Source organism: Ceratotherium simum, chromosome 2, assembly GCF_057802395.1.
Source record: "Ceratotherium simum simum isolate JZ-2026a chromosome 2, ASM5780239v1, whole genome shotgun sequence".
Lineage (NCBI taxonomy): Eukaryota > Metazoa > Chordata > Mammalia > Perissodactyla > Rhinocerotidae > Ceratotherium > Ceratotherium simum.
In genome coordinates this window covers 84,986,763-85,012,805 of record NC_141901.1, presented here as the reverse complement: position 1 = coordinate 85,012,805, position 26,043 = coordinate 84,986,763, and the positions used below count along the sequence as shown (strand labels likewise).

General features: G+C 38.9%; 1 protein-coding gene across 7 annotated transcripts in view; it reads right to left on the bottom strand.

Annotated features, from left to right (window-relative positions):
- Positions 1-6,674: 6,674 nt before the first annotated feature.
- Positions 6,675-26,043, bottom strand: part of USP33 (ubiquitin specific peptidase 33) — a 56,907-nt gene continuing 37,538 nt past the window's right edge. For all 7 annotated transcript variants that reach the window (XM_004431519.3, XM_004431520.3, XM_087448660.1 and 4 more), the window contains 9 exons: positions 25,420-25,465; positions 24,574-24,754; positions 23,781-23,907; positions 22,933-23,102; positions 21,706-21,787; positions 20,851-20,959; positions 10,888-10,990; positions 8,268-8,336; positions 6,675-7,866 (listed from right to left, as the gene is read on the bottom strand). In XM_004431519.3, the coding sequence (XP_004431576.1) occupies positions 7,709-7,866; positions 8,268-8,336; positions 10,888-10,990; positions 20,851-20,959; positions 21,706-21,787; positions 22,933-23,102; positions 23,781-23,907; positions 24,574-24,754; positions 25,420-25,465 (1,045 nt within the window). In that variant the 3' untranslated portion in view covers positions 6,675-7,708. The remainder of the gene's footprint in view (positions 7,867-8,267; positions 8,337-10,887; positions 10,991-20,850; positions 20,960-21,705; positions 21,788-22,932; positions 23,103-23,780; positions 23,908-24,573; positions 24,755-25,419; positions 25,466-26,043) is intronic.

The following is a 26,043-nucleotide window of genomic DNA, read 5'->3' as shown; positions in this document are numbered from 1 at the left end:
CAACTATGATACACAACTATGCACTGGGGCTTTGGGGAGAAAAAAAAAAAGAAAAAGAGTAAGATTGGCAACAGATGTTAGCACAGGGCCAATCTTCCTCCAAAAAAAAAAAAAAAGAAACACTAGAATTAGAAAATCACCATTTTATAATCTGTAATGAAATAATTGATTTAGGCAACAACCATTAGTAGATAAAACTATTAGTTGAAAAGTTGACCAGTAACTTTACAATGGAAGAATTAAGCTCTCAGCATCTGAACACACTGACCAATCCTTGTATCATTAAAAGTGGGACAACCAAATATTGTGTGACCCCTTCTACCTCCTTCCCTTTGCTTCACCAGGCTGGTCAAGACGGTTATATTGATATCTAGTAGTTCCCTCCCAATAAAAGATGGCAGAAATGACACCGTGCCATCCCAGTCCTAACCCTTTAGAAGCCTACAGTATTTTCTTTCATCCTTTTGGAACCCAGCTGCATGCAGTAATGAAGATCAGGCTATATCCACCTAGAGAGAGAAGCCACGTGGAGAGGCCCTGGAAGATGAGATCCTGTAGAGAAAAGTCTTGATAGAGATAACCGTAGGGCCTCAGCTGACAGTCAGCACCAAGGCCCCAGTTATGTTAGAAGCCTTCTTGGACCTTCTAGCACAGTCTATCTGCCAGCTCAATGCAGCCTCGTGAGTGACTCCAGACAACACCACATGGAGCAGAAGAACCACCCAGACAACCCACAGAATTGTGAAAAATGATAAATCCTTGTTTTAAGCCAGTAAGTTTTTTTTTTTTTGGTGAGGAAGATCAGCCCTGAGCTAACATCCATGCCAATCTTCCTCTTTTTGCTGAGGAGGACTGGCCCTGGGCTAACATCTGTGCCTATCTTTTCTCCACTTTATATGGGATGCAGCCACAGCACGGCCTGACAAGTGGTGCCTCGGTGTGCTCCCAGGATCCGAACCAGGGCCGCTAGCAGTATAGCACCAGCACTTAACCACTACACCACGGGGCCGGCCCCATTAAGCCAGTAAGTTTTGAGTGCTTTGTTATGCTACAAAAGACAGTCTCCAACCTGAGTAGCATCATGACTTTACTGTCGGAGAACCACACCTACTTCTATATTCATGAACAGTCTCACACTTCAGTGTCCACAGGTCGTGTAGCAGAAGTTCACACGGGTGAGACACACAGAACTGAAGAAACTTAAACCCAAAGAGCTCGTCTGATCAATCTACACCTGAATAGTTGCTATCAAAAGTAATTATGCCTCCATAATTCTGGAAAGGTACACACTTCAGACATGAATTCTACTTAACACTTAGAGCCATAGAGGGGGATGGACTGGGATCCTGGACTTTGTGCCACTGGTGACATGTGAAAAGCACTGTAGGACTAGGCATCTGGCAGGGCGCGTTATCTGCACCCAAAACTGGGTAGAGAGATACTGTGCACTTACTATGTACTTTATATCTTTTAAAACATTTAGTTTCACAACAACCCAAGGAGGTAGACTTGTAAACCTGTACTCATTTTGCAGGTGAGGAAATTGAGGTCAGAAAACTTTCCAAGGTCACACAGCTATGAAGTGGCAGAGCCAGTATTCAAATATAAGCAATTTGACTAAAGTAGATTGATTGCATTAATAGCCTTAATTTTTCACATCTTTTGCCACGTGACTTTGCAGTTCCTCTCATTAAAAACAGAATCTATTCCCCCTTCTCTGGATTTTGAGTTCCACCATGTAACTTGCTTTGGCCAATGAATTATTAGCAGATAGGACACACGCAGAAACTTGAAAATGACTTGCTCCTCTGCAATAACCAAGAGAACATGCCTGGGTTTAGCCTGATGGACACAAGAAATAGAGCCAATTTGCTCCAGGCATCTCAGTGGAAGTCATCCTAGATCAGCCCAACCAAGAGAAATGAGTGAGCCCAGCTGACTGCAGATACATGAGCGAGCCCAGCTGAGATCAGCCAAGGCCTGATCAGCTGAACTCCATAGACTTATAAAATAAATACAAGTTCTTGTATACCACTGAGCCTTTGTGGTTGTTACATAGCATTATTGTAGCAAAAGTAACTGATATACTGGCTCTGGAGCCCATACTCCTGACTATATTGCTTTTCAAAATATTGAGTTTTAGGTGACTGACATGTGAGTAGATATATTCAGCAGAGTTAGTAATTGGGACTTGAATTTAGAAGAGACATTAAGGGTGGTGAAATATACTTGAAAATCATTTTAAAAGAAGTGATAGTTGAAAGTAAGGGAGTGAATGAGCTCTAAATAAGAGAATACAGTATATATTTACAAAGGTAGAGTGACAGGAGATTTACCATTCAACATCTAGAATAAGAGAGGCAAAAAGAAGAGAAGGCACAGTAGGCAGATAATGCAGGGGGAAAAAATTGATAAAATGCAGAACCATACAAGTTTAAAGAGGGAGGTTCAGGAGACAGTTGTCACTGAGAAACAACCATTGGATTTCCTAATTGGAAATTTGTGACTTCTGAGCGAAGCACAGGTTTTGGAATCACACATCTGGTTTGAATTCTGACACTTAATTGTTGTATGTACTTGGGCACATTAATCTGTTTGTATGCATGTTTAGCCTAGTACCTGACATTTGCTAAGAACTCAACATTAGCCATGATTGGTAGTGGTTGTGTTATTGAAATAGTTTTGAACAATGGCCTGTTTTTTCCCCTAAAGAAACAGTTTCTTACCTAACCCCCTCACCCACAATCCTTCAAAATGGTGACAAGTATATTCAAACTGATCACCTTTCTTTGAGTTACGGCAGTCGCTTCAAAAGTCAAGGAAGTTGCCTCTTTCTGATATAATTAGTCACAGATAATCTACCAGATTTTGTTATAATAATAGTAATGATTGCTAATAAGCCATATAAGAGAAAAACTTTTTTTGAGCAGGGTGGCCATAGAAGCCAGATAGTCAATTTGAAAAGGAAAGAGGAGGAATACTGAAGTGGAAGCAGAGTGTCGACCGATCAAGTACAAAGTTTGTCAATAAAAAAGAAGTGAAGAAACAGGTGTGTCAGATTGGTCTAGGGAATGAATATTCATTTCCCTCATCTTCCTAGTAAAAGAAAATGTAGCAACTTTAAAGGCAGGGGAAGTGCTAGTGAAGAGGGAAAGTTTGAGGTCTATGGGGTGGATACTTGATTTTAAAATGTACTGAGGGAAGTGAAAGGGCACGTAAAGTACCCTGAATGACTAAATGAATTAATAGGGGAACAGAGGAAGTCAGAGAGGGAGGAGAAAGGCTGCTTTTTTCTCTATCTAGAAAGAGAGAGGGTACCAAATATTAAGAGGTGGCGACAAAAGGATGACAATGGACCTTATACCTCCTCAATCTTAGCAAAAACGGGCTAAGGTTATCTACTGCAGCCAGGGGAAAGGGAAGGTCTGGAAGAGCTGGTGTGGTAGTGTGCTATCCCAAGGAACTGACAAAGGATCACTAAGGATGTCACTAAGCACTGGGAGCTAAACTGATGCAAAAACAAATATTTTCTAATTACGACATAAAAGTATATTGATACTGTTAGCCTTCCCATCTTCTCTTTTTGAGTTCAATGATTCTAAATGGTTCTGAAATTCTATTCCTTCTTAAACTACATTTTAAAACTGAAAGTAGTTTAGTGATAGTTCAGGATATATGAATATTAACCTGTAACTATGTAATTAACTATGTAATTAACCTGAATATGTAATCTTATGCAAATCACCACCTTTCTGAGCAACGAAGTTATTTTGAGAATCAAGGGAGAGAAAACTTTTTAAATTGGGGGAGTAGGGTTGGTAACAATTGCTTATTCACCCCCAACTTTTTTTTTTGAAAAATTTCAAACCTACAGAAAAGTTCCAAGAATAGAATGAATCTCTGTGCCACTCACCTAGATTCACCAATTATTAATTCTTGCCACATGTGCACGCACACGCATGCTCTCTCTCTCTCTCTCACAGACATGTATCTCATATAGCATGACTTCAACTTTAAAAACTTTAGCATGTATTTCCTACCAAGGTCATTCTCTCACATTACTAGAGTAGTTAACCACACTCAAGAAATTTAACACTGATGCAGTACTATTATGCAATATATACTCCATATTCAAATTTCCCAGCCGGCCCGGTGGCGCAGGCGGTTAAGTGCACGCGCTGGGCTGCGGCGGCCCGGGGTTCGCCCGTTCGGATCCTGGGCGTGCACCAATGCACTGCTTGGCAAGCCATGCTGTGGCAGCATCCCATATAAAGTGGAGGAAGATGGGCACGGATGTTAGCCCAGGGCCAGTCTTCCTCAGCAAAAAAAGAGGAGGATTGGCAGTTGTTAGCACAGGGCTGATCTCCTCACACATAATAAATAAATAAATAAATATATAAATAAATAAAAAGTACAGATTTCCCCAACTGTTCCAATATTTGCTCCTTATAAATTTATTTCCTCCAATTCAGGATCAAGCAAGGATCACACATTACATTTAGCTATCATGTTCTCTTAATCTTCATCAGCCTTTTTTTGTCTTTCATAATACTAATTTTTTGAAGAGTTCAGGACAGCTGTTTGGCACAATGTGCCTTTTTAAAAAATTATTTTGATTTTCCCCCTTCATGATCAGATTCAGATTAAACATTTTTAGCAGGCTTCTTACACAGATAATGTGCCCTTAAAAGTTACACATTTTGAAAAGGAGAAAGAGAATAAGATCACATCATCATGTGCCCATTATGTTAATTATATTGTATATAACCACACATGTAATTATCATAATCCTATGATCAAGTGTGGCAGACATGCAGATTTTCAAACCACTCTTCAAGAAAGTATTCACTGCCCAACTGAGAGGAATGTGCTTGGCTGACAGCATTTATCTGTTAGTTTCTCCAGTGTCAATTTGAGGTCACTCTCTTTTTCTAGGCAGCCACTAGCCAGTGACAGAACAAGGCGATAGTACTAGGGTCTAGCCATTTCTGCCCAACGCAAGACTCCTCTAATGGCTAATCTTAGCTCCAGATCTCCCCATGGGGCTGGTAGAGACTTTGTCAGGTCAGCGTTATGGTCTGATAACTCCTGCTCAATCCTGCTTCCTCCATTTTCTTTCACCAGTGTTACTCCCAAACAAATCATTTGCATTCCTAACTCCATCTCAACATCTGCTTCCTGGAAAACCCAACCTGCAACATTCTCATTTAACAGATGAAAAAAACAAGATCAGAGAATTTTAAGTGCTGTTCCAAATCATAGCTGGAAGGTGATATAGCTACTAGGATTTGAGTACAAGCAAACCGACTCCAGAGTCCAAAAACTAATCAACTTCGTGTTATAAATCAATGTACTTTTTTTTTTTTTTTTTGAGGAAGATCAGCCCTGAGCTAACACCCATGCTACTCCTCCTCTTCTTGCTGAGGAAGACTGGCCCTGGACTAACGTCTGTGCCCATCTTCCTCCACTTCATATGGGACACCGCCACAGCATGGCCTGACAAGCGGTGCTGCGGTGCACGCCCAGGATCCAAACCCGGGTCGCCAGCAGCGGAGCACACGCACTTAACCGCTACGCCACGGGGCCGGTCCCAATCAATGTACTCTTAACACATGTAGGCTCTCACTATCCCTTGATTGCAATTTTCCTATTTCTAAGCTTAAATATTTCCAAGCAAATCATCTTCAGAGAAACCATTTCTTTTATTTCACACCCATCAACACATATGTCAACCTTTAGCTGAAAGTCTATGGGACTGCTACCCCTTTACTGTGTTGTTACATATTTTGATGATTATAACAAAAAAATTATTTATGCTCTTGGAGACTGGTATTCTTTATCATCTTATATATCCCAATGACAGATGCTATTAGTGAACGTGACTAATACTATAATCTGTTTCTTTTTTTTTTTTATAATTTTATTTATTTATTTTTCCCCCCAAAGCCCCAGTAGATAGTTGTATGTCACAGCTGCACATCCTTCTAGTTGCTGTATGTGGGACACGGCCTCAGCATGGCCGGAGAAGCGGTGCGTCGGTGCGTGCCTGGGATCCAAACCCGGGCTGCCAGCAGCGGAGCATGCGCACTTAACCGCTAAGCCACAGGACCGGCCCTATAATCTGTTTCAAAAGAAGACAATATATCACAGTGAATAAGAGCTTCGGTATGAAGTTACACCAACTTGAGTTGGAGTCCCAAAGCTGCCAATTCTTTGCTGTATGACTTTAGGCCAGCCACTTGACCTAAGTCATAGGGTTGTAACGAGGATTAAATGTTAAGTAAAGCACTTTAGTAGAATGGCTGAAACATCACAAGTATTCAATAAATGGCAAGCACTATTAAAAACAAACCTTTTTTGATTATCTCCTAAATGCCAGGCATTACACTAAACTCTGGTGATGCAGAGACAGATCAATAATATCGTTCAGTCCTTGACGAGGATCACAGTATAATAATAAGGAAGAAGAAAACTAAAAACTATAAATATATTTTTTAAATTCAAATAACTCTTAATGGCTGATGAATAAGTGCATCATTTCAAACATCCAAACTTTAAATACTACACTGAATGACTTCCTATTTTGCATACTTTGATTAAGAAATAACAGGAAGACATTAATGAACTTTATACCCTTCACCCTTAATATCTATCAAATAAATTCAACGTCCAAGTTATACATTTTTAAATAATTTTTATTGAACTGATTTTAACAACGCTGTTTTAGCTCGTGGCAACTTGCCCCAAGCCAAAACAAAGCCATCATGAATGCTATTCAACACCCTCAAAGTAATACAGTTTGCTCCTGTACTTGGAATTTAGTTAAACTTTTGACATCACATAATCAAGCAAATAGCAGTGCATACTATATTACTGAAAAAGACTTTATGCATTTCATTAAAAAAATCATTTTGCAAGTGGCTTCAGCTTTATCAACAATCTTATTGACACATTGCATACTTCATGCTCTCAAAATAAAATGTGCCCTAAAACTAAGTTTTTTTACTGATATTAATGAATACTATCTAGGTTTATAGGAATTAAAGTTTAACATTTTACCAGTATAAGAGGCAATAAGTTACTGATATCTGCTGACACAAATTCCACTCAAACTAAAAACATCCTTGATACATTCAAAAACACATTTCGTAAATATTAAGATGCTAGTTTATATGCTGCAGTGCAAAAGAAGTGACACCCTAACGTTTCCTGAGCTTTAGGAAGTTAACATTTTTCTGACTACAACTCTCAATTTAAAATAGGCTCTTTATTATATGAAGCCATGTCAAAACTATATAATTAAATTAGGTTTTTGGAGAACTGAAAAGATTGGTCAGAGTTACCGTGGTTTAGAGTAATGACAAAGTTTTCAAAGCAGAAGTATTTACAAAACTACAAAGGAGACTGTGGATTTGCATGTAGTATAAAGATCAAAGACGACCTGATTCCCAAATGATCATGATCAACCCTTCTCTTTCAAAAATATTACACTGAAAGACTTCCTGGTAAGTTATCTAGCATTAAATACACCAACCTGTAGTATATTATACATTTTAACATATTCTTCCATAATGCCCAGTAAGAAGGAATAAGAGAGAAAATATTAAAAATCAAGAAAATAAACATGCTTTTAGGAATGTTTTTTGCAAGTGTACATGTCAGGGGAAATGAAAATGATTTCTCATTAGAACTGTCTACATCCTCAAAATTACAAAGACCGAGTTTCTACTTCAATTTTTTCTTCTGCTTGTAGTGTATCAGGGTCAACGTGCACAACTGGAGGTCGCAGGATAACTTCGGGCCCTCCACCATATATAGACTGTAGAAAACTCCATGTTTCCTCAGATATCTGACCAGAATCTGCTCCTAAAATTAAGTGAATATAGAAAGAATAATATTTACAAATCTACATATTCATACTGCAAAGGCTTTTTCAATGTACCCCCCAGCATGAATCCTCTAGGAATGACTGAGAACTTCTGGAACGTGAATCTTCAGACTATCAGCCCATACTGTTATAAGCTGTAATTTTATGGTCTGTCTTAAAAAGTTAGAGATCCTTTTTCCTAGCTCCTATCAACAGCCTTAAAACCTTTCCTCAGATAAAAATTCAACGTTGGCAGCTTTTCCACTATCTGTCCTACTTCATGTATGAATCACATTGTTGAGCTTGGAAAAAAAAAAGTGGCATAGATGGCTAGTGATGATATATTCTTAACAGTGACAAATCACTAACAAGTAAAGGCTTAAATATTAGTCCAACTTACCTTGCCTGAGCATTACACTGCCACACTTAGTGACTGCAATTTTAGTGTTGTCAATAGGACCCGGAGGATCTAAGTGACAAGGAAAAACAAATGATCAAAATGCATACTTTTCAAAGAAATGCACGAAAGATTTGCATATTTCTGTGTCTGAAATAATTGAGGGATGTAACTATATAATCAGATTGATTATTTTTCAGTCAGATTATTATAGTCAATTCTTAACTGTCTTCTCTTGAGCTTCTTCCTTTTTGGATCTTAGTTCCCCCAAAAGAGAACCAGGAAAGGTGAGAGGCTCTCTCACTATCATACAAAATCTAATAGAAATGATTTCTTTTTTCTTTTTTTTTGTGAGGAAGATTGTCCCTGAGCTAACATCTGTGCCCATCTTCCTCTGTTTTGTATGTGGGATGCCACCATAGCATGGCTTTATGAGCAGTGCATAGGTCCATGCCCGGGATTTGAACCTGCAACCCTGGGCCGCCGAAGCAGAGTGCATGAACTTAACCACTATGCCACCGGGCCAGCCCCTAGAAATGATTTCTTAACAATCCATTTGGGGATTACAGGTTAAAATGCACTTTTAAATGCTATAAAAGAACAATTCCTTTGTAATTTAAAAAAAATTATGTAGTTCTCGATTTGTTTCAGATTGTCATTACTTAAACTAAAAACAATAGGGCCGGCCCCGTGGCTTAGCAGTTAAGTGCACACGGTCTACTGGCGGCCCAGGTTCGGATCCCGGGCGCGCACCGACACACTGCTTCTCTGGCCGTGCTGAAGCCGTGTCCCACGTACAGCAACTAGAAGGATGTGCAACTATAACATCCAACTATCTACTGCGGGTTTGGGGAAAAAAAGGAGGAGGACTGGCAATAGATGTTAGCTCAGAGCCAGTCTTTCTCAGCAAAAAAGAGGAGGATTAGCATGGATGTTAGCTCAGGGCTGATCTTCCTCACAAAAAAAAACCTAAAAACAATAAAAGCATTACAAAATGAAATGTTAAAATACATCCTTTTTTTGTTTGTTTTTGTGAGGAAGATCAGCCCTGTGCTAACATCTGCCAATCCTCGGCTTTTTTTTTTTTTTTTTTTTTTGCTGAGGAAGACTGGCCCTAGGCTAACATCCGTGCCCATTTTCCTTCACTTTATGTGGGAGGCCGCCACAGCATGGCTTGCCAAGCAGTGCGTCGGTGTGCGCCTGGGATCCGAACCGGCGAACCCCGGGCCGCCGCAGTGGAACATATACACTTAACCACTTGCGCCACCAGGCCAGCCCCTACATCCTTTTTTTAATGTAAGGAAGAAAACCTTATTTGTTTTCCCCTTGAGTACAGAAGTACAGTGCATGTTCATTATCAAAAGCTGTAAAAAAAAGGCACAAGGAAGAAAAAAATACTGTAATCCCACTATAGAAAGAGAGGCAAACTATTTTATTTTTGTGGTCTTTTTGCCTTTGCATATTTGCCTTTTATTATTATTTTTTAATAATTTTATTTATTCATTTATTTTTTCCCCCAAAGCCCCAGTAGATAGTTTTCATAGTTGCACATCCTTCTAGTTGCCGTATGTGGGACGCGGCCTCAGCATGGCTGGAGAAGCGGTGTGTCGGTGCGCGCCCGGGATCTGAACCCGGGCCGCCAGCAGCAGAGCGCGCGCACTTAACCGCTAAGCCACGGGGCCGGCCCTGCCTTTTATTATTATTATTATTATTTTTTTGAGAAAGATTGGCCTTGAGCTAACATCTGTTGCCAATCTTCCTCCCATCTGTTGCCCATCTTCCTCCTTTTTTCCTTTTTTTATCTCTCCCCAAAGACTCACTAGATAGTTGTATGTCCGAGTTGTACACCCTTCTAGTCGCTCTACGTGGGATACCGTCTCAGCATGGCTTGATGAGGAGTGTGTAGGTCCGTGCCCAGGATCCAAACTGGTGAACCCCGGGCCACCAAAGCCGAGCACTTGAACTTAACCACTAAGCCACCGGGCCGGCCCTGCCTTTATTTTTGTTAAATACAAAAAGTTCAAACTATGCATACTGTATTGCAACCTTTTTCATATATCAAGAACATCTTATTTTTAAATTATTAAATAGTGTCACACAAATTATTTTTAAAGTCCACACAGTATCCATTGTAATGGATAAACCATAATTTAACCAATCTTATTGACGGACAGATTTTTTTTAACTTTTCAATATTAAGATAGCAGACTAATTTTGTTCAGTTCCTTTGTTCCTGCTATGAATATGCTATAATTCATGACATAGGTTTTAGAAAATTAAAAACAACCAAAATATAAACTAGAATGTAAGATCCCTGAGAGCAGAGACCTTTTTCTCCCTTGTTTACTGGTATAATCCCAAGTGCATAGAGATATTCAAAAAATATCTGTTAATACTTCTACAAAAATAACATATTGCAACAGATTGAATTCAGAAGCAGATATGAAAATGCAGCTGTCTTGTACTAAGTACAAGAAATTTCAAAAATGTAAAACAACGCCACTCTTCTGTTTTTTATTTTAGAAAAGGTATGTTCAGTAAAAATGTTATTTACATTAAAAAAATATTTGTTAAATAAACAAACAAATCTGCAAAGAATTTCATTTTTCAGTTAACCACTTACCTCCATCTTTACCCTTCACAAAACTTTCCCATTCTCTAAACCACTGCATACTGATGCAATAAAAAGTAGCTGGAGAGTCCTCTTCCTGGAATGCTCTGTTGAGCTATGGGGGAAAAAAAAATCCGTGACCTAACATCTAGAACTTGTTTTGTAGCATAACAATAAAACCACTCTACTCTAGCATCTGATAAGGCCAATTCCTCATACACAAAGAATGTGATGTACATCGATGCTAAATTATCTTAATACTAGGATACATCGTAACACCCATTAATAAACAATTCTAGGTTATGTCTCAAAATTTACCAAGTATACACAAAAGGGACATAAAAGATTGGATAAGTGGAGATGGTCAAGGCAAAGTCTTCAAAACAATAAATACTCCATATATTTATTAAAAATCTGACGTGTTACCAATGTTACTGCAATAAAAAAAAAAAAACGAATGAGCACACACACAAAAAAAAAAAAAAAAAAAAAAATCTGACGTGTAAATCTTATTTAAACATACCACATCCACTGTCTACAGCTTACTTCTAGTCACTTAAGGTATCGGTCGACATGCTGCTATTAAAAACACAATGCTGCCACGAATGATCTCGTACATGTCACTTCACAGACAATATACACGTATATATAGGATAAATTCTCGACAGGGGTGGGACAGTCCCTGAAGATATTCCACTTCCTCCCCTAGTCCTAAGTCCTAAGGAATGGGTACGTGACTCAAACTAGGCGAAACTCTACTAGAAGTGGAACTCTTTAGAGGAGTAACCTAAAGGTGAATGGAGTCACTCCAATGTCAATTTCGTTACTATATACCCAGGGCTACCTTGGTTCCTGAATTTCTGGAGGTCTGGTTATTCAAATTTTCTTTTCAATAAATCTCTTTTGTGCTTAAGTTAGCCAATCTGGCTTCTACCACTTTCAACTAAAGAAACCCACTGACAGAAAAACTGGTGTAGAAACAGAGGTAGAGGCAACAGAGCCTGAGCAAAATGAAGGGTATTTGAAATTTATCTAGGGCCAGCCCCGTGGCTTAGCAGTTAAGTGCACACTCCGCTGCTGGCGGCCCGGGTTCAGATCCCGGGCGCGCACCGACTCACTGCTTCTCCGGCGATGCTGAGGCAGCGTCCCACATACAGCAACTAGAAGGACATGCAGCTATAACATACAACTATCTACTGGGGCTTTGGGGGGGAAAATAAATAAATAAAATTATAAAAAAAAAAAAAGAAATTTATCTAAATGTAACAGTGTGAAACGGCAGTGAGACTCCTAAAAACATTTCATGATGGGTAACTAAATGCCCATGGTACACAGTACTTGTGGACAAAGACAACCAAGTTCAGATGTCTCTCCTATAATCAAAACCCTGCAATTGTCCCCAAAGATTCTAATAGCCCAGAAGTACCTCCATGGTCTGGCCCCATGATTTGACATCATCTTCTAATACCTTCTTCTTCATTTATTCACTTCTGCTCATACAGACCTCTTTGTTATTCCCAGAACCAAGCAGATACATTTCTGCCTCTCAAAGCTTTTGCATGGCTAACACTTCTTTTTGCAGATATGTGACTATCTCCCTCATCTCCTTCAAGTCTTTGCTTAAATGTCACCTTCTCGATGAGGCCCATCTTCATCACCCTGTTTAAAAGTGCACCTGACTCCTCCCCTCATCGCTGGACTCCTGATCCGTCTTATCCTGTTACATATTTTCCTTTTCCATAGAACTCATCACCTTTTAATGTATAATGTATTATTCATTAAATCTAAGTTATTTGAGGGTAGGGATCCTTCTGGGACACAAGATAGCTGCTTCCATAGAATAATGAAAGGCAATAAAAATGTTGTGGCTGTCTCTGGTGGTTAGCAAAGAAATCAAGGCATGTTTGTCTCAAAGTATAGAATCAAAGTTAGGACTTTCTGTGATATACAACTCATCCCTAGAGAACTAAGATTTCTGAAATGTAATGTCAGACTGATTCTGCCAGATGAATCCATTTAATTCATAGCATTACCAGGTTTGGACACTTTTAGGACTTTCTTTATCTTTGGCATTAGGATGTTTCTTCCTGATGTGTCCAGATGGGAGCTTGTAAAAATTTAGTTAAGTACAATCACCCATTAATTTAAAGGCATCTGTTTTTCTTTAGTTCTGGGAAATTTTTCTAAACTGTTGCTCTAAAAGTAGTTCCTTCCTTCTATTCTTTTCTAAAACAGCTATTAGAAAAACACTGGATGCTTTATCTACCCAACATGTTGAAGCTTTTCTTTGTTTTCCATCTGTTTATCCTTGTGCTTCATTTTAGGAGGAACCCTTTGCTAGATCTTTCCGTACCTAATTTGCTCTCCAGCAGCATTTATTCTGCCCTTCCATCAATCCATCTATTAAGTCTTCTTTTGTTTTTAGGATACAATGTCCTTATGCATCTCCCTGAGGTGAGGATCAATCATATTTATTTTAAGGCATACTTCAGAAAATCACTACTCTTTGTAGATATTACAAGCGAAGATAATGGTTTCTTTAACTGACCCAAGTGTGCATATTAACTGCCCTATCCAAGCAGACACCTTCATGCTTGCTGCCTTGTACAATGCAGGAACAGAATGCTGAGAGTATTATTGCTGTCACTGCCAAGGTTGAAGCCTGTGTGGTCATTTCCCGTGGCCTTTGGTTTACTTCTTTTTTTTTTTTTTTAAAGATTTTATTTATTTATTTTTTCCCCAAAGCCCCAGTGGATAGTTGTATGTCATAGCTGCACATCCTTCTAGTTGCTGTATGTGGGACGCGGCCTCAGCATGGCAGGAGAAGCGGTGCGTCGGTGCACGCCCGGGATCCGAACCCGGGCCGCCAGCAGCGGAGCGCGTGCACTTAACTGCTAAGCCACGGGGCCAGCCCTGGTTTACTTCTTAATCCGATCCTATCTGCTTTTTCAATTTTTCAGAAACTACACTTAATTTCCATTCCGTCAATGGCACCTATTTTTGTACTCCAGTGTTATTTTTTATACTAACACACTGCTTTGTCAAAAAAAAAGGGAGGGGGTAGAATAAGACAAAAAAACCCTGGTGTTATGGAATAATCATAGATTTGTTTTAAAAAAAAAACAGCTTTAGGGCCGGCCCTGTGGCTTGGTGGTTAAGTGTGCGCGCTGCGATGCTGGTGGCCCGGGTTCGGATCCCGGGTGCGCATCGAGGCACCACTTCTCCGTTCATCCTGAGGCCGAGTCCCGCATACAGCAACTAGAAGGATGTGCAGCTACGACATACAACTATCCACTGGGGCTTTGGGGGGAAAAATAAAATAAATAAAATCTTTAAAAAAAACCAGCTTTATTAAGGTATAATCCACCCAATGTTAGTATAAAGCTCAAAGGTTTTCAGTGAATTTATAGCTGTGCAACTACCACCACAATCCAGTTTAGAATACTTCTGACAACCCAGAAAGTTCCCTCACACCAGTTTGCACTCAATTCTTTCCTCTCAGCCCCAGGAAACCACTGATCCACTTCAGCTCCATAGTTTTTCATTTTTTGGACATTTCATATAAATGGAATTATACATTACATAGTACTATTTATGTCTGCCTTCTTTCACTTGGGCATAATGTTTCTGAGATTCATCCACGTTGTTGCATCCATCAGTAGTCCAACTTTTTTTATTGCTGAGTAGTATTCCATTGTATGGCTATACCACAATTTGTTTATCCATTTGCCAGCTGATGGATACTTCAATTATTTCCAGTTTAGGACAATTATGAGCAATACTGCTATAAACATTTGTGTACAGGTTTTTGTGAACATAGTTTTCATCTCTCTGGAGTCAATACCTAGGAGTGAGATTGCTGAGTCATGTGCTAAGTGTTTGTGTAACCTACAAGAACCTGCTTTGTCATTTGGCATGTAACATTTTGCATTCCCACCAGTGATGTTCATATTAGAATTCTAGTTGTTCTGCATTCTTGTTAGCATTTGATATTGTCCACCTGTTTATTCTAGCCATTCTAGGAAGTGTGTAACAGTATCCATCGTGGTTTTAATCTGCTTTTTCCTAATGACTCTTGATAGTGTATCTTTTCATGTGATCAGTCATATCTTAAGGATAATGTCTTTAAAATCTTTTGCTTATTTTTAAATTGGAATATTTGTTTTCTTGAGTTCTATGAATTCTTTATATAGTCTAGATATAGTCCTTGGAGGACATGTGCTTTAGAAATACCTAGAACTTACACTGGATTTGGGTCTACCTTCCTAACCCACAATGTTTCTCCCATTACTACCATTCTTGGTCTTACTGAATGTCTCATTCACTGAGATGATATCCCACATTACTTCTGACTATGGAACTCATTTTATACAAAATAAATGAAGAAATGGGCTCACCGACCTTACCATGTGGCATCACCTAAAAGCTACTGGCCTGGGTGGCAAAACTCTGTGGGGGGCCGGCTCCGTGGCTTAGCGGTTAAGTGCGCGCGCTCTGATGCTGGCAGCCCGGGTTCGGATCCCGGGAGCGCCCCGAGGCACCACTTCTCCGTCCAACGCGAGGCCGAGTCCCACGTACAGCAACTAGAAGGATGTGAACCTATGACATGCAACTATCTACTGGGGCTTTGGGGGGAAAAAACTGAATAAATAAAATCTTTAAAAAAAAAAAAAAAAAAAAAAAACTCTGTGGGGCTGGCACTATCGTATATGATGTGGCATACGCTCCACACTAGAAACCAACATATGGTGCTGTTCTTCCCATAAGCAGAACACATGGGGCAGGTACCAGGTAAAGGAAGTGGAAGAGCTTGTCTACCACTATCCATTGACGTACTCACAAAAGCTTTGCTTCGCATCACCACAACTTTGGCCTCTACTAGTTTGGAGGTATTAGCTCCCAAAGGGACACAATAATGGCTTTAGTGGACTGGCAGTTGAGACACTCCTCTGGTCATTTTGAGTTCCTCATGTCACTGAACCAAGAGGCAAAGAGGGGGTTACAGTACTGGCTATATGAAGGGTGCAATAAAATGACTGCTACCAACAGGAGCAAGGAGGACTACGTCTGAAAACCAGATTATATCCACTGTATTAGTTTCAGAGGGCTGTTGTAACAAATTACCACAAACTTGGTAGCTTAAACCAGATATTCTCTCAAAGTTCTGGAGGCCAGAAGTCCAAAATCAAGGTGTAGGCAGGACCATGCTTCCTGGGAAGAGTTTAGGGGAGATTCTGTTCCTCGCCTCTTCAAGCTTCTGCTTTGTGGCTAGATACTCCAGTCTCTGCCTCCTGGTTTCATATTGCTTTCACCTCTTCTCTATGTATCTCTCCTCTGTGCATCTCTTTATAAGAACACTCATCAATGGATTTAGGACCCATGCAGATAAATCCAGGATGATCTCATCTAGAGATCCTTAACTTATTACATAAGCAGAGACCCTTTTCTTCAAATAAAGTCAAATTCACAAATAAGGTCAATTCACAAGGATTAAAACATGGAACTACCTTTGGGAAGACCACCATTCAACACACTACAAGCACCATCCAGTTATTTCCATATCCAGAAGTTAAAAGCTAATAGACAGCTAGAGAAATCTAACACAGGCAAGACCACAAAGAGCTCAGACTCTTCAGGAATGAAGGTCTGGTTTAGTTTACCAGGTAAACACAAATATAACCAGCTGAAGCTGGCTGAGAAAACAGGGAATATGGAATAGGTAGTCATCAACCATAGACACATATTTCTTCCTTACCCAATGTACGTATTTGTAAACATTTACCAGTTTGTAAAAAATTACCAATTTATTTTTCCTTTCATTCCTCTACTATTTCAAATAAGGTATGTTGTTGGTGGTTAATCTTATATTCTTTAGAATACAGAACATAAAAGGGAGATCGTGACTGAACTGACTGAACTAAAGGTGAATGACCATCACCCAGAAAAGGATATAATGAGTACTGGGACTTTGGTCTCCCAAGTTTAGGGATAGGGTAAATGCTGCATGTATTCATGTATGAGTTAGTTGCATCACGTTAGACAGAAACACGATACTGTTGCTACTGTCGTTGCTTAGATGTACGAATGCATATGAATGCTAAATTGACAAGGGGGCAGGCTGACCTGTCTTGTCTGTTAATGCATCATTTCCATTCATTCTTTTTTTTTTTTTTAATTTTTTTTTTTTTTTAATTTATTTATTTTTCCCCTAAAGCCCCAAGCGATAGTTGTAAGTCATAGTTGCACATTCTTCTAGTTGTTGTATGTGGGACGCGGCCTCAGCATGGCCGGAGAAGCAGTGCGTCTGTGTGCGCCCGGGATCCGAACCCGGGCAGCCTGCATCGCAGCGCACGCACTTAACCGCTAAGCCACGGGGCCGGCCCTCCATTCATTCTTATACTCTCTTCTATGAAGCGGAGACTACCTTTTCCGTGATCCCTTGCCAGTAGTGCTCCAGATTAGGCACTACCAATGATATACGCAATATATGGAAGGCACAAGACAAACATTCTTCCCCCATTCTGGTGGCTGCTGTGGGCACGACTGCGGCATCCACAGATGGCACAAACAGGGTTTTGCCACTACTTCCAAGCATCTTCCCAAGAATCCCTCACTTGGTGTCATAGCCAGCTAACATCTTTAACAGCAGCATCTTGTGTCTTCTGAGCATCCTCAGAGAATCCCACCAGGGACCTGAGATTAGAGGTTTATCAGGTTTCTGAGCATTCTCCTGAGAACTACCAGTGGCAAACAGCATAGATAGCTTTCAGAGGCTTTCTGCAATTTACGATTTTTTAACTTTGAAACAATCTCAAACTTACAAGAAAACTCCAGTAAAAAGAAAAGAAATTTTCTTTTCCTAAACCATTTCAGAGTAAGTTGCTCAGTAAATGTTTTCCTCCAGAACTCTTGGTGTATATTTCATACATATAAGGACTTTTTCCTCCACAGTTAACACAAATGATAAACATCTGGAAATTAACACTGATATAATACTAGCATCTAACTCTCAGATTCCATTAAGTTTTTCCAATTGATCCAACAACGTCATTTATAGCCAAAGGATCCAGTTAAGAATCACTTGTTGCGTGTAACTTCCTATTTCCTTTAATTTGGCACAGTTCCTCAGTCTTTCCTTGACTTTCACGTCCTTGACAATTTTGAAGACTACAGGCCAGTTGTTTTGTTTTTTTTTAAAGATTTCATTTATTTTTATTTTTTCCCCCCAAAGCCCCAGTAGATAGCTGTATGTCATAGCTGCACATCCTTCTAGTTGCTGTATGTGGGACGCGGCCTCAGCATGGCCGGAGAAGCGGTGCGTCGGTGCGAGTCCGGGATCCGAACCTGGGCCGCCAGCAGTGGAGCGCGCGCACTTAACCGCTAAGCCACAGGGCCGGCCCTACAGGCCAGTTGTTTTATAAGATGTCTCCCGATTCTGGTTTGTCTGTCTTTCCTCATTTGAGATTCAGATTACGCATCTGTGTACCAAGTAAGTGACATTGTGTTCTTCTCACTGTATCCTATCCTGGCACATGGTTTTGATTTGCTCCATTTCTACTGATGTTCACTTAATAAGTTCATTAAGGTGGTGCCAGGCTTCTCTGCTTAGTTTTTGTCTTTATAATTAATAAGTATTTTGTAGGGAATAAGTTGAAATTATGTTAATATTCCATTCCTCATCAACCTTTCAATTTATTCACTTATTTATTTATATCAGTATGGATGCAACATCTTCTATTTTGTTTAATGGGTTATAATGTTACTATAATTTATTTTGAAGCTCAAATTGTCCCAAATGTGCCAAGTAGGAGTCCCTTCAAGCTGGCTTCTGTGTACTTTTGACAGGTTCCTATCATTCTTCAAGAACTTTAATTTTTGGCACAGTAAGATGTTCCAGGCTCATCTTGTAATTCCCCTGCTCCGGACCTGAGAGCTGCCATTTCTCCAAGGAGGGCTGGTTCCTTTTAGTGGAGAAAGATGTTTGGAAGCCAAGATCTGATGAGAGCCAGGTATGCTCAATCCTACTGCAGTCATCACTGCTCCCAGGTCCTTTCAGTGACAGAGTTAGGGAATTAATATATGTACATTATTTGTTTCTATATATTCGTACACACATACACACATTTATACCTCTATATCTATGTATGTATGACCATGAGTTCACAAAGATACCTACAACTTAAATCTAATAACACAGAGGCCATTTCTGTTTTCTCCCTTTCCATACCCGTAACCCCGTTATCTGGCAATGAGAAACCTGGATCTCGTTACACTTTTTATTTGATTGATTCTTCAAATGAAACCAATCCCTCGATTCTACCACTGCCACTATACTGCGCCCCTTCACACACCAATCCCCAGCCAACATGGGCATCCATTCTCATCTTGCCTGGGTTCCAACACCCTTGACTGACCCCACGCCAATACACAAAAGCTCTCTTTACCCTGCCTGGGCTCTGAAACCCACTCTGCGCCACTGCCCGATTCCTACCTTCAGAATGGCAACCTTTCCCACTTCATCTCCTGAAAGTCAGCATGTCCTTCACTGCATCTCCTGAAAGTCAGCATGTCCTTCACTGCATTTCCTGAAAGTCAGCATGTCCTTTACTGCATTTCCTGAAAGTCAGCGTGTCCTTCACTGCCCAGTCCTTTAAGTAACTGTTTAAGTCTTTCATTGCCTGTACTCCTATTCTACTGAAAATACTTAGAATGGCTTCTGTTGATCAATCCCTAATGGATCAGTCATTAGCCATTTATTTAAGCATTCATGGGATGAATTAGTTTTAATATTCAACTAAAATTTTCTCTCTTAGATTTAGGAAGCAAATGAGGCCCAAGCACAACAAAAAAATTCATACCTGTAATATCTTCCTGTGTATGTGAAAATTTCTTTACTTTAGCACAGGCACAAAAACAGCCCTAAATCTATGAAGAGAAGCAGGTGTGTGCGCGCATGTGTGTGCTCGCATGTGCGGGCGCATGCTGGGCAGTCACAACATGGAATGTACTGTTCATCTATTCTGTCTGCTCAATAACTTCTCCCCCTCTTTTTTTTTTTTAAAGATTTTATTTATTTATTTTTTCCCCCAAAGCCCCAGCAGATAGTTGTATGTCATAGCTGCACATCCCTCTAGTTGCTGTATGTGGGACGCGGCCTCAGCATGGCCGGAGAAGCGGTGCGTCGGTGCACGCCCGGGATCCGAACCCGGGCCGCCAGCAGCGGAGCGCGTGCACTCAACTGCTAAGCCACCGGGCCGGCCCCCTCTTTTGCTAAAAGAATCTCAATTTTCTCTTACAGAATTATCCCTTCATCTAATATAGTTTCAGTAGGATTACCACTGAACATGCCTCTCAAGTGACCAAACTCTACTAGGATTCTCTACTGGTAACTTGGATCGTAAAGAGTTGGAGCTGTGTTACTGAGAGCAGCACTTTGAAGAGACTTACTTCTTGCTCCCTAGATAAACGGGACTATACTAGTCCTTGTCCACAAAACCTGGTTGTTCAGCATTTCTTATTGATTCTGTGATCAGACTTTCTGCTGCTTGCAATCAAGGAATGCTTCATAATACACTCACTTGGTAGAAACTGGGTATATTTACACAGAGAGTCCCCCAAAACAATATTATATTTCACAGAGGGGAGAAAGTAGAGAATACAGTCTGGTAGTTGCTTTCAGAAAAACACTAACTTAAGGAAACCTATAATTCACCATTTCAATAAGGACCTTTCTTGCCAGTGCTAATCCATAAAACAAAATTTATTACCAAACCATGAAAACTAAAACCCACACAAGGAGACCTTAACTCACTAGATTTGTAGTGACTTGCCTGGGGACTCTCACTGTTACACACCCAATCTATTACAACTCTTTCATGCAATCAGTTCATTAACGTAATATAGTTCCGCTAATTGTTAGTTCTGTATCTTTATCCTAGATCATATTTACAATTTGAAAAACATCACGTTTTTTACCCGGATAAAAATTTCCAATTCAGTTTTTCTTCTTTTTTCAATTTTCTCCGCCTCAATTTGGCAAGTGTGACAAATGTACAAATGGTTGACAGCTGGTCCTCCTCCATACCTAAAGTATGAAGAATTTAATAATTACAGGAATCTTGAAGAAAGCTGATGTCTCCAACTTTTACTCAATGGCTACATGCCTAGTAAAGAATAAATCCTCCCAGGAAAATTGTCAGTCATACTTAAACTAATGTAAAAATTAAATAATCAAAAGGACTCGATGTTATGTTTATAATGGTCAATGACTTGATCAATTTATTGACTAACCTGTTTTTATCTATATTTCAACTTTCCCTTATAGCTACTTCTGCTACAAAACATGTTTGAGGCAACAACAACACAAAGTAGAAGAAGTCGCTTTTAAAAATGAGCATACAACATATAAATCTTAGTTACACACAGCCATGGTCTTAAGTTTTAAACATGAGGCTTCCCCTGGCCACTCAAGAATTCATGGAACGAATTATTTTCAATATTTACCTAAGGAAAACATAATAAGGAAATTATGTATGAAACGTTCTAAAATAAAATTTTTAACTTTAAAGTTCAAGAGTTAAATATTAGGCACAGTTTTACAAATACAGGTAATCTGAACATAAAAATTAGAATTAATTATCCAGATTAGGGCCACACTAGCTACAAAGTCTTCCTACTCATACTTCAGAGGGAATGCAAGAAGGAAAGGGGGGATATTCTCCATAAGCAACATACAGCACAAGGAACATATATGAAATAATCCAATCCCCTTTAAACCAGTTTCATAAACTGATTTTCACAATATCATACTGTCTGATTTAAAGAACAAACCTGCTATATAGGTTATCCCAAAGGTTCTGAGGCAGCATCAAAACCAGGTCTTCAATATAACTAGCTTTTCGTGGAGGAACACCTAAAAAAGTTTAGATGGGTCTGTCTCATTCTTAAATTCCTTTATATTATTTTCAAAGGTTAAACTCATTTTATAACTGATTAATTACTGGCATTTTTCAATCATTATTCTTAAAACTCCTCCCCAAAAGGTTAAAAGTTAAGCAAGTATAAGCATTTTTTGGTGATTATGTTCCTAAAGATGAACATATTTCTTGAAACAGAGAAAAATCAGTTAACCAAGATCTTCAAGTATTTAACTTACGTAAATCTCTACTAAGTCTTGACTGTGTATTGGGGGAAATTTGAGATAAATAAGAGACAACCTTTCCTTCATGGAGCTTATGAGCTAGCAGAAGAAATGAAGCACTTATATAAGTAACTATAGTAAAAGACAGGCACAGATAAATGTCATAAAAGATTTACAGGGAAATTCAGAACAGAAAGAGGCTTATGTTAGTAGTTCAAGTAGGGAAATAACAAGAGAAGAATTCACCTACAGAAATATTCAAGGTTGAGGTTTCTAAATCCAATACAGGAGATTCCTACTATCTCTTGTGGTTTCACCGCAAAAATAATTAATGAGAATATTGATCTTCAACCATGAAATTTAATCAAGGTACCACACTAAGGTGTTATCATCATGGGACCAAACATAGCCAATCACAAAAGCATTAAGTTATACTTAGCAAATAACTATATGAGGCTTTTTTGTTAAATTCCAAGTACATTTTCATACTCAGGAAAAGGGCCAGCTATTCATGTAGACAAAAGGGATAAGAGCCACAAATACAGTGGGTAGCTGAATGCCTCTCGGCCGAGAAAAATGATGCGTAATAAAAGTGCTCACTGTATTGTCATTGGCTGTTTATGTATCTGTCTCTACTACGAAATTACAGCTCTGAGAACAGAAATAGTGTCTTAGGTATTCTCCGGCTCTAGCACAGGGGACTTAATAAATATCTGTTCTATGAAGAAGCTACAGATTACCTATAATCAGAAGAAAAGGCCAATTCCTGAAACCATAGCGAATTGAACACATTTAAGCTGGACTGCAGATGGGAAAATGGACAATAAGTGGGAGAGGAAAATTCTTGGCTCTTTCCTAATTTGTAAATTATTTAACAGCAAACTCCTACCATTACTTTCCATTACAGAACTTCTTACCTCCATGAATGCAGAGAAAATCGTTATTTGAAATAGGACCAGGTTCAGCAAAGGTCTTAAATTTATTTAGCCACTGTCGAGAAATATAAAACTGAAGGAGACTTGGTTCCATTATGTTCAACAGATTTGATATCCGTCGCCTCTCTTTTTGTGCCTCTTCACTGCTCTTCCTATGAAGGACAATGATTCATTAAATTCAATGTGCACTTTACTTCATTAGACTAGTAAGTGGATTTTCCCTGTTCCTTATTAGACTTAGCATACACATTAATACTGTGAATCTTACTAGGTCTTGGGAACTATTCAAGAGAAAAACACTTTGTATCACCCCCCATTACATTATATACCTCTAGCGGCAATACTGAATCTTAACTATTGGTATCCTCATAACTACTGGTACACAGTAGGCATTCAAATGTTTGTTAATAAGATCAATCTAAATAGCTGTTTTCCTCTTTCAATAGCTGGCACTTAATCTTTTAAAAGATACTGAAAAATACCAAAGATTTATTTTTATAGCAATACTTCCTTTATTAGCTATTTTAGGAGAAAATCTGGTACTTAATTTCTACTGTCAGCGCCTAGTTTTCTTTTTATTAAAACCAATCTTTCTAAAACCAAATATATTCCTTTGCCCTTCAACTAAATGAATTAACATTTTCTTAACACAGGATCATTCTGCATGTAACGTTTCACTTTATTTTACTCACATAATGAAATGAGAGTAAAATAATTTCTAATCTTCACTCAGCAATCCATTTTGAAAGTCTTCAAAGCCACTAACAACCCCAAAGTGAGATATTCTTTCATATTTGTCAAAATAGCCTATTCAGGAGTTACTTCCTTACCTGTAGAAAAGAACATAAGCTTCAGCATTTTGTACAGTAGATTCTGAAACTTCAGTGACACTTTGATCATCAAATTCATACCAGAGATTATTTAAATTGTTTCGGCAGTAGGCGATATAGTGTCCACCTGAATTGCAGTGGAAAAATTTAAATCATTTCAGTAATACAACATTAACACAAGAACGGAAGATAAACTACTTTTTGTATCCCCAGTTCCTAGTGCAAACTGAGATACAGCAAGAACTATGCTCCTATTTTTTTCCAGTACGCAGTCTCACCACCATCACTTGAGGAAATGAAATAAGGACAGAAAATGTAATCTTAAAAAACCCAGTATAAACACGATCATGTGGGGCCGGCCCCGTGGCTTAGTGGTTAAGTGCGTGCGCTCCGCTGCCGGCGGCCCGGGGTCAGATCCCGGGTGCGCACCGAGGCACCACTCCTCCAGCCATGCTGAGGCCGCGTCCCACATACAGCAACTAGAAGGATGTGCAGCTATGACAGACAACTATGTACTGGGGCTTTGGGGGAAAAATAAATAAATAAAATCTTAAAAAAAAAAAAATAAACATGATCATGTTAAAGTCTTCATTATTTAACTTCATACAAAACATAATTTCCAGTATTTCAGAGTAAAATTATTCAATTTCCTAGCACGTTTTTAATAATTAAAATAAAATAAAAATCCATCTTTACATGTTTTCTTTTGGTCAGTCAGGTCTTATTTACGAGATCCGTTCAGATGTTTACTTTTTTTTTAATCTAAGAACATGTGTCAAACTTGTATACTTACTACTTGCAGTTCCGTGATGACAAATGACTGACAGAAGATCATAGGTAACAATTTGAGCTGGACTATCTTTAGCAAGAAATGGCTGAAGATCCAGGCCTTCCAGTGGAAATGAAACATGGGTACTGATTTTGGTGGAAAACATCAGTTCATGTCTGAATCTTTTAAGATGAATGCATAAAATCTAAAAGAAAAAGGTAAGATCATTTAAAATTCTATTGTTTTACATGCTAGATAATTCCCCCCCCCTCAAAGCCCCAGTAGATAGTTGTGTGTCATAGTTGCACATCCTTTTAGTTGCTGTATGTGGGACTCGGCCTCAGCATGGCCGGAGAAGCAGCGTGTCGGTGCGAGCCCGGATCCGAACCCGGGCCGCCAATAGTGGAGCGCAAGCACTTAACCGCTAAGCCATGGGGCCGGCCCATAAAATTCTATTGTTTTACATGCTAGATAATTCAATGTGTATATTTAATAGACTCTTTTAAGTGTCAAGGTTAAACATTCTCCTGCAATTATGATAATTGGATTCCAGATATTAAAATGTGGAAATGGTGAAACACAGTACTTCCTAAGTTCACAACTACTGGCTTTTCTAATTTTATACTTTATACCTGCAAGATCCTACAAGGTCTGATTAAACTGTGTTCAATACAGTTTTACTGTAAGGGCACTTACTTGGTATGTAACTCAGTATTTTAAAAATGGATAATCCTAATAGGGTATACATAGCAACCAGTGAATAGAACCACTCCACTCTTCAACCACGCTGAAGAATTTACTATGTTGTGTTATGTTAATGCTTTATGTTCCTACCACATAAAATAAACTGAATTATAATAAAGCCCATACCTCAGGAAACTTTTGTACTTTACAAAACTTTACTCCATTCCTCAACCTAAGGGGGGAAAAGGAAAAAAAACAATTTAAATAAATCCATTTCCCATACGAATCTACAAAAGCTTTAGTATTTTCAAATATACAGCAAAACCTTTTAGAAAATGCAGAGACAAAAGGTATTAGACAAAAAATGCTGACTACCTACATGCTACCCCATTTAAAAGTACACACTAGTAAAGCACTGGAGTCCCTTATTTAAAAAAATTATTTCAACCAAGATATCAGTAATAAAAATTTAGGGAGTTGTGTAATTCTTTGATGAAAACTAATTTTTTTAAACAAATGTCTTACCATCCATGGTCTGGCTATGCCTTTATAACATCCAAATATCAAGTTAAACTGGGTAAAATAAAATTGCAATTTTATAGAATTGGTTGGTCAGGTCAATATAACCTTTATTCTTAACTGTGGAAACAAACAACCCGAGATAAATGAAGGGAGGTTGTTATTTTTTTTTTTTTTTTTTTTAAAGATTTTATTTATTTATTTTTCCCCCAAAGCCCCAGTACATAGTTGTCTGTCACAGCTGCACATCCTTCTAGTTGCTGTATGTGGGATGCGGCCTCAGCATGGCTG